Source organism: Phyllostomus discolor, chromosome X (assembly GCF_004126475.2).
Source record: "Phyllostomus discolor isolate MPI-MPIP mPhyDis1 chromosome X, mPhyDis1.pri.v3, whole genome shotgun sequence".
Lineage (NCBI taxonomy): Eukaryota > Metazoa > Chordata > Mammalia > Chiroptera > Phyllostomidae > Phyllostomus > Phyllostomus discolor.
The window spans coordinates 9,484,538-9,497,400 of record NC_050198.1 but is presented as its reverse complement, the minus strand read 5'-3'; the positions used below and the strand labels follow the sequence as shown (position 1 = coordinate 9,497,400).

Below are 12,863 nucleotides of genomic sequence, written 5' to 3'. Positions count from 1 at the left end.
GTGGCATTTTTTCCCCTTTCATAAGCCCACACACAATTACATATGAAAGCTTAAAAATAATCTTTCACTACAAAAGGAGAAGGTTCTCAAATTCCCAACATTGAACTCCAACTCTCTTCCGACTGTCATACAATTGCTGGCTACCACTCTAGCGCTGAGATATGCGCCAACTGATTTGTTTTCAAAGACAGCCAATATTTTAATGATATTGGAAAGATGACATCCTGGGTAGTTTTCATACTCTAATTAATGCCAGAATACATTTCTATTCAAAGTAATGAAAACCCAGTGAGTTTTCAGCTAAATTTGAATAAATTGCCCCCAAAAGTATAATCTTCAGAAATTTAGATACACATATTAGTTTGGTCACATATGTGGTCCCCCAGGTTTAAAAGTAAGGCTAGATATTTCTCTTGCCTTGACTTTCTATGAAAATTTCAAAGAGCTTTCTGTCTTCAATGAAGCAAATAATATACAAACCTCCTAACTTCTATAGGACTTCAAAATCCCTACCATTTTCAACCTCCCCAAAAAAGGAACAAAGAAAAAAAATGGTTTAGAAGTCAGATAAATTTAAAATTGGCTTAATATTTTCACCTTTCAGAATGTGGTTGTCTCCAATTACATTTTAACTTACTGCTACCGGTTCATAATAATTTAATATGCAAATATGGTATGCTAGGTCATAAAATCTTCATTACAGCTTGTACTTATAGTTATACTGGCTGTGCAGCCACAGAATGAATATTCTATGTAACACCTCAGGGTCATTGATCATGCACGTTTCCGTCCCACACAGTATTTACACTCACACAAAGGAACCCTTACACACATTTTTATTCACATAAGCACATTGTTTTCTGGATGCCTCCCAACCGTCAAATGTATCCCTCCCCATCTCCTCAGTATTCTTGCAGGTACCTAGAAAAACTGCAAGGTCAGCTCTGACCTCGGCCCTGATATAAAGTGGAGGAATACATCACTCACACTGAATTTGGAACTGAGCCCGCTGAACAGGAAAACTCTAGCTTCAGCCTCCCAATTCATCATTCACAATTCACAGCTGGGCACCGAGCTGCACTTTCAGAAGGGGAACTGTGACTTCAAATTGCAAGGGACGATAGCTGTCAAGACACCAAAACTCTCTTCCCCTTACTCAGCTTCATGGAGAAAATCCAGAGAGTCTTGTTTCAATAAAAGAAATATGATGATGAAGGAAACCTGTTCTATGTATTCTCTCAAGTCACTGCATATAAGGTAAATTGTTACATGGTTTCCAATTAGTGCTTATGTAGTAGAGGGGGCGGTACACCCGGTATACCAGGCTGTTTGTAAGTTTAATGAGGGCTGAAGAGAGAGGAGGAAGGTGTTAATAATAATAAATATTGGGCATTTCCTCTATGCCAGAACTATGCTAGCCCTTTTCAGGCAGTATGGCATCATCGCAGACTCCAGAGCCAGACCACCCTGGTTTGAATGCCAGCAATACCATGCAATAGCTATGTAACCCCAGGCAGGTTACTTAACCTCTCTATGTCTTAGTTTTCTCATTTGTAAAATGGAGATCATAACAACACCCCATAGGATTTTCATGAAAATTAAATGAGTAAATACATGTAAAGTGCTTAGAACAGTGCCAGGAACACTGCCAAATAATACAGTTGCCAGGTACAATACAAGGTGACTAGTGAAATTTGAATTTCAGACAAATGACTACTTTTATAGTATAAGTTCACACCAAATATTGCATGGGACACTTATACAAAAAAAAAGTAGTCATTGTATGTCTGCAATTCAAATTTAACTGAGCATCCTGAATGCATGTGTGTAGCTAAATCTGGGAACCATGCATATACATTTTCAGTATTATAGTTTTACAAACACTTAACTGAAACTTGAGACCAAATATTTCAGACCTCATAGATGTTGAAATTTTAGAAAAGTAATACAGTGCATATAGCACAGATTATATAATGCCTCCGGCAACATCTGGAGTGGCACTCCTAAAAAAGCACATTAATAATTCTATTGGAACTATATACATATTCTCATAAATACGAAAAGCAAAGTCTAAAACAGCCTCTCATAAGTTAACGTCCAGTTTTGCCACCACAGGAGTTGCGGTCAGGTCCAATCTTACCAATATTTACCATGCTTTCTGGGTTTGGGGTTAAGGATCTGGAATTGTAGACCTGGGATACTACACCACCATCATTTTCTTCTAGTCTCACAACTAGCATGTGAGGTAAAAACTGTTATTCTCACTCTATGATTGTGAAACTGAGACTTTAGATGGCTATGATCACATGGCTTGTAAGTGGCCAAATCCTGCTAAAAACCCAAGCCAGACTGTTTGCCCTTATCCAGCATTAACATACCTGTTCCTTTCATTCTTCTTCTCTTCTTTCTCCACTTCCTTTTTTAATGATTTTATTTATTTATTTTTAGAGACAGGGAAAGGAAGAAGAGAAGAAACATCAATGTGTGGTTGCCTCTGGAGCTCCCCCTACTGGGCACCTGGTCCGAAACCCAGGTATGTGCCCTGACCAGGAATCAAACCAGCAATCCTTTCGTTCACAGCCCACATTCAATCCACTGAGCTTCCCCAGCCAGGGCTCCACTTCTTATTTTAAAAGAGGGGTTAAAATAGGAGGAAGTGGAAAAGGGGACGAAAAGAGACACACATAGGAGACATCTTAGAGAGCGTCCATCAGCCAATCACTTTCTAGCACACAGTGCCCACACACGCACGTGGCAACCACGCATGCATGCACGCACACAGCGCATGTGCCAGCATGCTGGCATGCACAAAGCACCCATGCATGAACGCACACACACACAAGGCACAGATACACACATGTGGGACCACGCATGCACACACTCCAGCATACACAACACATTCAGGCACGGTGCCCGCAGGATCACAGTCAGCACGTGGTGCCACCCAGGCACGCACCCACAAGACACCCACGCATGCGCAGAGCATGTACGCAGGCATACTGGCACGTACAAGGCCCCCACGCACACACGCACGCATGCACAAGGAACCCACGCACAAGGTGCGCACGCAGGCATGCACGCACGCACGCACAAGGTGTGCACGCAGGCACGCACACACACACAAGGTGAGCGCGCAAGTACACTGGCGTGCACTAGGAGCCCACATACGCATGCGCTCAGGCACGCACAAAGCTTGTATGCACACAAGGTGATCGTGCACGCACACAGCATTGTTCTGGACTTTCTTTTCACCGCAAATTGTGCAATGTGCAGTCTGCAGCTATTTTGCAGAGCTCTGTGCGTAGTGGGGCTCGCATTACACTAGAGGACTATATCTTTGGTGAGTCTTTCACCACAGAAACAGCATATTTTTTTTCAATATTAGAAAGCCATTCTCCAATGTGAAAATTAAAAACAAGATAGCAAGGCAAAACACACTACCTGGCAATATGTGAAATATTATGTAAGTTTTACGCTTGCCTCATTATGATTCATTATAAAAAGACAAAATTCATGAAATAAGTGGCCCTCTGTACGAAACGTTGACTAAACTCAAATTGAAAATGTGTGCGTTCAAAAATTTCATTTTCACACATCTACAAGAACCTTACCACAGCAAAAGCACAAGGTAACATAAAGTCTAAAACCCAGCCTCTGATAGTCCAACCTGATGCCCCACCCTATTCGAGGTCATTCTCTCTCCTCCGGAGAAAAGCCTAGGTCAGCTCAAGCTGGGAACAAAAAAGGGCCTGGAAATTGTATCTTTCTTGCCCTTTAGGGACAAGATCAAGAAGCTGAAAAGGTTGCCTAGTCACTTGACTCCAGTAGATCTAGTATTATGATAAAAAGAGCAACACAGGGCAAGGATCAAAGAGAGGTATCTGGCATGGTGTTGTGTGGCACTAAGGACAAATGCAGAAGAGCCAGACATGAGTGTGAAGTCCAGCGGTGCTTGCTAACTCAGGATGTGACCCTGGGCGAGTTAGCTTCTACAAGCCTATATTTTCTCATTTGTAAGTGAGCCTGGTGATAGCACTGACTTCATGGGGTTCTTATGTAGATTTTATAAGATGGCACATGTAAGTCACTTAACACATTGCCTGGTTAAAAATATATATATTAATATATTGATAAGAATGGAATAAAAAAACACTAACATAATTATCTACCCCATTACCTTTGCATAAGGTCTGAGTTTAAAAGCTCTTCCACCTAGGTCTCTCCCATCTCAATAAATGCCACCAATCAACCACCACCAAAAATCTAAGCATCACCGTGCTCTACATCTTCTCACAGCCCGCATACAATCTTTCAGCAAACCCCCCATCTCCTAAGCACTCTAATCTCCCTTTCCATCTCTTGAATTCAAGACAGCACCACCTCTCACCTGGCTCACCAAAATAACCTCCTGACGCAGCAACTTCATCCATTTTTACTCCCTATAGTCTCTTCTCCCTGCAGAAAGACTCTCAAAGAGTGTAGCTCTCCGAAGAGAGAGGCAGTCTGGCCATCCTGTCACTTGCTATCATACCATTCTATTTTAATATTTTGATTTTCTGCATAACATGTATCACCAGCTGATAGTTTCCTTGTGTACTGATTGCATTGTGTATTTGTTCATTGTCTTGCTTCCCTTACCTGATCATTCTGCTTCGCTGCCGTACAGGCAGACCCCAGAGATCCTGCAGGGTGGGTTCTGGACCGCCACAGTACAGTGAGTGGCGCAATAAAGTGAGTCATAATATTTTTGCTGGTGGAGGGTCTTACTTTCAATTTGTAAAAAAAAAAAAAATTCATGCCCTGGCTGGCATAGCTCAGTGGATTGAGCTCAGGCTGCAAACCAAAGCATCACAGGTTCGATTCCCAGTCAGGGCACATGCCTGGGTTGCAGGCCACAGCCCCCAACAACCGCACATTGATGTTTCTCTCTCTCTCTTTCTCCCTCCCTTCCCTCTCTAAAAATAAATAAATAAATAAAATGCAACATCTGTGAGGCACAATAAGTTGAAGCTCAATAAAGTGAGGTATGCCTGCATTCCCAAAACCTAACTCAGTGCCTGGAGTGCAATAAATATTTGATGAATTAATCCATTAATCTCTTTAAGGCCAACAGGAAAGTTAAAGGGTCATGTGCTTAACTTACCCTACGGCTTTCTCTTTGGAAGACACAGTAGTGTCCCTGTCCACCTGAAGAATGGGGATAGGGGCTGGAACCTGGGTCCTGTAAATCTAGGCCCTAACACTGGCTTATGGAGGAAATCTAATAGCTGTGACAAAACTGAGACAACTTTAAGCACCCAGCTTCACTTGAGTGAACCCACTGCTATACGGCCAGATCACCTCAAGAAAAATTTGACTTGTAACATGGTTTAGAAGGACCCAAAGGGATTGAGGTTACAGTGGAATCATGAATGTACAGAGGGTCCCCGCTTAGCTGCAAACAGTTCAGACCTACTAACCAGAAGATTCAGAAAGACTGCTTAAGATAAATAGGAATCTATATGCAGTTGAGGCCATTGGAAGGTCAATGGTCTCTGTCTTTAGGCCTTAAGGGAGGCCATTCAGCCTTCTAAGTCCCTTCCTGATTTCCTTGTACAGGAATACGCTAGCGTCTTCAGAGGGAGGTTTCTTTCTTTTTATTAAATTTATTGGGGTGACATTGGTTAATAACATTACAGAGATTTGAAGTGTTTTTATTGCACTTTGTTTTATTGCTCTTCACAGATGTTGCGTTTTGGGTTTTTTTTACCAACTGAATGCAAGACCCTCCCCACCAGCAAAAAGATTCCTACTCACTTCTTGCAATACTCGCTTTATTGCGGTGGTCTGGAACTGAAACCGCAATATCTCTGAGGTCTGCCTGCAATGACTTGGAATACCGCACGGCTGTTTTTTTGCAAGGAAAAAGAAAACAGGAAACCTGCGCTCCACGACTTCACACCAAGACTTGAAAGTAAACTTAAAATTTCATCAAAATTGCATTTCGTACTTGGTAAACCTCAAGCAAACAGAATACTAAAAATACCACCTGTTTTCTCTTCCACTCCCCAAGGTACCATAATTATAACTTGACACAGGATGGAAAACTGACTTACCAGCTTCGATGCATTCTGGCTTCAGGCAGTACTCCTGTTTAGCTTGGAGACTTAAGAAACCTTGACTCACTGAAAAAACAGACCAAAATAAAGAAATGACTGGCTTGAAGCAGACCACCATCAGGTAACCCACCATCAGGTAACGCACCGTCAGGCACATATGCAAGACATTGGACATCAGTTCATGCTTCTCGGTACTGACACAGAATTCAAAAACCCAGTGGGCTCAATATCACAGAACCAGACTCTGGTCTCTAGCTGTGTAACCTTGGTGAGGCTCTTGGTTGCTCTGAAACTCAGTTCTCTAGAACATAAGATGAGTGGGGACAATTGGACCAGTGCTTCCCTGGGCAGTGGCAACAGCATCACCTGGGAGCTTGTTAGAAATGCAAATCACTGAGCCCTGCAAACCTGAATCAGAAATGCTGGGATGGGGTCCATCCATCTGCATTTTAACAAGCCCTCCAGGCTCACATTTGAGAACCAGTGGGCTAGAAAATCTCTAGTCTCTTCCATTTCCTATTATATGTGATTTAAGCCTCATAATTTTACTCTTTTTGTTTGCAACTACATTCTTGTGTTAGTGATGGGAAAATTGAAACTCGTGTGGAGCAAATCCTGAAGGAAAAGATAAAGCTGACATGTGGCGTTTAAAGTTCTGGATCTTCTCTAAACCATCCACATCGATAAGGCCTAGAAGGGGCAGTAGGTAATATACAGGGTCTGACAGAAGTAAGGCCTGCTTGAGTGTGATTGGTAGGGGAATAATATGGATGTGATGATTTATAGTTTTAATTTGAACATGTCACCTAAAATGTCATATGGTGTGCTTGAGTGTGATATTGTTATGTTATGGAATTACATGCTTATGATTTTGTAATAAAAAGGGCATTATTTCTGCCAGACCCTGTATATTGTATTTAACTCAATCATCTAGCAAGACAGTCATTATCTGCTTGCCCCGTACCCCACACACCATCCTCCCTCCAGACCCAGCCTAGCAACCAGACAGATGCAACTGCATGGACCAAGCTTCCAACTACTTCCACCAAGACAACAAAACAGAACAAAACCCAGCAAGATGGAAGCAGCTTTTCACCAATAGCTTAATTTCCCCCATCTGGTGCAACATTATCTAAATGGATTTCTGCAGGAATACAGAACGGTGCCCCATTTGTAACCTCCAGGTAGCACCTGGGCATTAGCAAATGTGAGTTTAGATTTCAAAAATATTTTTGGTAGTCAAGGAAATTGTGGAGAAACCATCATCACTGTACTCTGTGGGCAGAAATAAGGAATCATTCGAAGCTGTGGCCATGGGGAGATGGATGGTGGGGGCGGGGAGAAGGGGGAGCCAAGGTCTTTCCTGGCATCCTCAACTGAGAAGCAGGATCAGAAAGCGCGGCAGTACCTACATTTCTGCTGCAGATGGAACGCCTGTACATCACTTGCCAGGGTGGCAATTTGTATTATTTATTAACCCACATTCTAAGAGGAACCGGCTTTTCTTTATTCTTACCTCTGCTGCCATCCCCCGAAGAGCCTTTTTACTTGTGTTACGCTATAGATTCAAAAAACTGCCTATGGAAAATCTCAGGCCTATTTTAAGAAATAGTATCATCGCATAAAGGTGTGTTTTGGTTTCTCTAAAAGGCAAAGAAAAAAAGTTAGGTAAAACATATCTGTGCAGTGTGTAAAGATTAGTACTGGGTATTTCAGTGTGCCTGGCTGGTGGAGCCATGGAGAAAGTTTTCCCTTCAGTCTATTTCCATATGTTTACCAAATGTTCTTTAATGAGCATGTGTTATTTTTTATAATGCAGAAATAAACTTTATTTGAAAGAATAATGTTATGATTCTGGACAAAAGTTTCTTGATACCAGCCTTGTTTAATTTTATTAAAAAGATAATGAAGTATTTACTTTGAAGACTTACTACTTTCAAGGTATAAACTTCCAGTTATAAAGTAAATCTGTTATGAGAATGTAATGTACAGCATGGTGACTCTTGTTAATAATACTGCATTGCATATGTGAAAGTTGATAAGAGAGTAAATCTTAAAAGTCCTCATCACAAGAAAAAAACTATATAACTATGTACGGTGATGGATCATAGCAGACTTATTGTAGTTGTTTTTGCAATATATACAAATAATGGATCATCATGTTGTACCCCTGAAACTAATATTATTTGTCAATTATATCTCAATAAAAAATTTAAAGATTTAGTCCTTTAGTGGAAAATACTTCTTGACCCAAAACCTCTAAGGAAGCAGAACTAAACTCAGATATCTTTATCTGATGATGAGTTAAAGAAAGGTTTAGCCTGGATGGTATGGCTCAGTGGATTCAGTACCAGCCTAAGGACCAAAAGGTTGCTGGTTTGATTCCCGGTCAGGGTACCTGCCTGGGTTGTGGGCCAGGTCCCCAGATGGGAGAGTACGAGAGGCAACTGATCAATGTCACACATGGATGTTTTCTCCCTCCTTTCCCCGGTCTCTAAAAATAAATTTTTTAAAAAAAAGATTTAAATTAAATAATTAAGATGGAAACAGACCTAACCCCTAAGGAAGAGCATTATATCCATGGCAGGGCGGGGGCGGGGGGTGGGAATTATCTTAAGACCCTGCAAATAAATAAGGGTCAACAAGCCCAGATAATGTGAAGGTGTACGTGAATGAAGTAGAGACAACAAAGAAAATCTTCTTCATGCAGGAAATGAAAATGTTAGTTTTTACTGATTAGGAGCTTTTAGAAAACGTAAAGAGCAGTTTGGTTTCTCATTTTAGGTTCCTCTATAACCAGCAGAAATGACCTCAGAGCGCAGTGGAGTCATCCACAGATGGACAGCATGGGAGTGATTGACATAAGCAGGGTCAGCAAGCATGGCCTGTAGGCCCAGCTAGTCCACTGCCTGTTTCTGTATGGCCCACAAGCTAAAAATGGTCCTTAACATTTTGAATGATTGTCACAAAATCAGTTAAAATAGAATAATATTTTGAGACACGTAAAAATGATCTGAACTTCAAATTTCATTGTCCAGAAATCAAATTGTACCAGAACACAGCCGTGCCCTTTGTATACATATTGTCAGTGGCTGTTTTTGTGCTACAACAGAGTCGAGTAGCTGCAACAGAGACAGTATGGCCCGGGGAGCCAAAAATATTTGCTATCTAGCCCTTTACAAAGAAAACTTTGCCAATCATTGCATTTGAGAAACAGATCCTGGGGAGAAAGGGTGAGGGAAGAGGGAGGAGGAAAAAGGAGACTTCAAGATAATCTGGTTATAGGCATATTGTTATACTTGACATCTTAACTCCTAGTGCTCTAAGTTCTCTGAGACCACCCCGAGGCCTGTGGCAATCCCTCTTACTGTAGAAGGACTAAGGTTCAGAAAAGAGATTATTACCCTAGAGCCTAAAACACAAAGAGGTAAAGAGAAATGCTACAAATTGCAGACATGTGACTGAACTTGAACAGGCAGAAGTATATACCACAAAGTCAACCTGGAAGCACCTTGAAGAGAAGAGGACCTTAACTAGAATATTGTCACAAAGAGCATTGCCTGACAGGTCCCAGGGGATTTTCAGACAAGGACTTCGTTGGGTACAGGGTGGAGGTGGGGGGCAGAGCCTGCAGAACTAGGTAATGAAAAGGGTGGGGGAACAGAAGGAGTCTGAAATAGTGCAGAGATGTTTCAAAAAATTATCATTTATTTTTAATTTGAGAGTATAAATATATTTTAAAGCAAAGCAAGTGTCTCTGAAGGTATGCATCCAAATGGATGTGGTCACCTGAAGCAATGCTTCTCAAACTTTAATTTGGTGAAAATGCAGATTCTGCATCAGTGGGGCTGAGGTGGTGACGAGCAGGCTTGCAAGTGATGCTGATGCTGCTGGTCCACGGACCACACTTTGAGTAGCAAAGGCATAAAATGGTCACACCTTAATTCATTAGAGCTCCTCTTAAAGATTCACAGTGAGAGCCAGGTTACTGGGCACACTGGAAAGTCACTTTCTTTCTATTACATGCAGACCTCCTTACCCATAACAGCATTGACTGGCTTGGTGAATTTTCCTGTGCTCTAAAAACTTCAGAGGTAATCCCAAAGAATCATATTCTCTCAAAGAACAAAGATTTGCTGCCATCAAGAATATTCCTACTAATATGCTACAGCCTCGGAATGTAATCATAGCAATGGAATTCCAAAAAAGTTCAAGCAGCAGTAACATCATTAAAAAAGAGTACATATGGTAACATAAACAATCATCATTTGGATTTTTAGGTTGGGAGTGTTTTCAAAATACAAATTGTGTAACTTTGTGGTCACGTCCCACATGGTATACAGTGCCTTGGCATGCCCTTATCATTTTTCCTCCAGGTTTGAATTTTTGGATAGGACACTTGCCTAAAACCCAGGTGCCAAGAAATCTCATAACAGTTTACAAGAGCCACGAATTTGGTCGCAGGAGTAGGAGGTTTAACGGTACCAGAAAGCTATCAACCCATCTAATTCCCTTACATTTTCAGCCACAGAAAACATGGAAAGATGGTTTGCTCGTTTTAGCAGAGTTTTCAACCACACAACCCTAACCCTTTTAAACTTTAATTACTGGTTTTCCCCTGCCAAGATAAACATGGTCTCCTGCATCCTGTATATGCCAAGGAATGTTTCCAGGCATGCTCCATTTCAAACTGCACCTAGAATCTCCTAAGTATAGTGTTTGGTCCCACACAACTTTCAAACTAATGAAATTGTACAGGCCATATGAGAAACATACAAAAGCTGATTGTCAAGGATTCAAAATGCCTACAGTCTTTCCAAGGTATCTCATTTTTTTTTCATGGAATATGTTTTCATCATCACATATTCTCCCTGGGTATCTTATTCTCACCAAGAGTTATTAAAATAATTGAATCACTATCCTTTTCAAATCTTGGAAGAAAACTTGTTTTCCTTCATATCAATTTCTAAATCTAATGGAAAGGTCAAGTTAAAATTTTATCCCACCAGAGTCACTGGATTAGAAAGGAATTGAAGAATATCATTAAAGGTGCATTTAAAAAATGAATTTGTATTTTGTGAGTTAAATTTCATGATTCATCCAGGCAGAATTGACAAAAATCAAATGGAGAGAAATTCCAGCACGGTTCTGATCACAGTGCAAGTCTTTCCTCACAAAATAAATGAAAGTATCTGACTATGAATTCATAAATGCTCATTTTGCTAAATGTAATGCATAAAAACAATGTTTGCCCGGTGCAACCGAATCCTCCCGCCACTTGAAGCCAGTTTATACCCACTTCGCATTCTACACTATGCACGGTGTCCTTGCATGTATTTATTTATTTAGCCTTCTAAAGAAAAGGCTTCCTCCATTTGCATATTTAATAGAAACTAAGGATGCACCCCCTCCAACACAAGCAAACAGCCCTCCACCTGCATCCTGACAAGGTCTGACAGAAGGAAGCACAAAGAGATTTCACTGCACTTGCCCAGCTCCCTGGCTTCCAGAGTGCCACTTACCTAGAAAGAGGACGGTGCCCAGCACCAGGGTGCTACCGATGAACACCACCAGGGCGATTCGAGCGCCTCTGTTGGCCACTTTCCCAGTCTCCATGCTGCTCCCCGTTTCTGCTTCCATCGGGGAGGATGTGGAGGCCACGCCAGAAAAGAGTCACCGTTTGTGGTTCGTTGGCTGGTCTCAAGAATCTGTTAGGTGTTGACATCCAAAGTACTCTTGCTCTTCTACTAATGGGCAGCTTTAAAAAGTCCCATCAGGAAATATCCCCTCGCCACCCCTTCTCAAATAGTTCTTCACAAATGAAGGAAAAGAAACCCAAAATATTGGTTGCCTTGGCTTTCCCCCTGACCAGACAAAACAAACACTGGTTGCTTTATCTTGGTGTGCTCCCCCCAGCAAAGTCCCTCTCAAACGATTGTTTGGCAGGCTCTTCTCTCAGGCGTTCCGGGTGTACATGTTTTACTGTGTTGCTGAACAGATGTTTTAGCTATTTAAATGTATAGTCACTTGGGGAGGAAAAAACAATTGTCTTTATCAAAACTGGATTCTCATCAAATGCCCCCTGACCATGATAAGTTAGGTGGCAAGGATTCTCCAGACCCACTTCGAGATCACAAGGAATCATGTAATTCTTCTTGCAATAATCAGTCTGCTCTCCTGAATTGTCTTCATCAAAGATATTCTTTCAGTGAGCAAGTTCCTTTTTAAAGCCTTCTAAGAGTTCCTGGGATATCCTGGAGCATTTTATTTTAGGAACTTTGTGTATGACAGCATGTGCCAAAAATCAGAGTCATAGTCCAGTGCAGTGCAAAGTAGCAATTAAGACAACCTACAGAGGCTGACGGTTTGGACTGGAACTTTTTATTTTAAGGAGGAAGGAAAAAAGCACGACCTGTCTACAGTGCTAAGAATTGTACAAAAGACAGGTAAGTGTTCAAATTAAGCATATTAGCAACCAAGAAAAATATGGTAAAAGATTTCTGTGCCCTGCATGGATTGATGAAAAGTGTCCCCCGTGTATTTTGTCCTCTTAGTCCCACGGAGGCAGCCATCGGTTACTACATTGTTGTGTTTACATAAAGTACCCGTTTCGGCAGATTCCCCAGGATAAATTCAAAGGCAGTTGGTTTCATTGGAAAGACTGATTAATGGCTGGATCTTTGATGTCTTTTATTAAGCTAAAGTTTTAAGTTACAAAAATCTGCTTTCTTCCTGGGAAAGGGTGACCAATATTCCAAGCTGATT

General features: G+C 41.3%; 1 protein-coding gene across 1 annotated transcript in view; it reads right to left on the bottom strand.

Annotated features, from left to right (window-relative positions):
- Window positions 1-12,549, bottom strand: part of PHEX (phosphate regulating endopeptidase homolog X-linked) — a 168,325-nt gene extending 155,776 nt beyond the window's left edge. Inside the window, exons 1-2 of the mRNA XM_028522759.2 lie at window positions 11,621-12,549; window positions 6,096-6,164 (exon numbers count right to left, since the gene is read on the bottom strand). Of these exons, the coding sequence (XP_028378560.1) occupies window positions 6,096-6,164; window positions 11,621-11,738 (187 nt within the window). The 5' untranslated portion in view covers window positions 11,739-12,549. The remainder of the gene's footprint in view (window positions 1-6,095; window positions 6,165-11,620) is intronic.
- Between the last annotated feature and the right edge of the window lie 314 nt (window positions 12,550-12,863).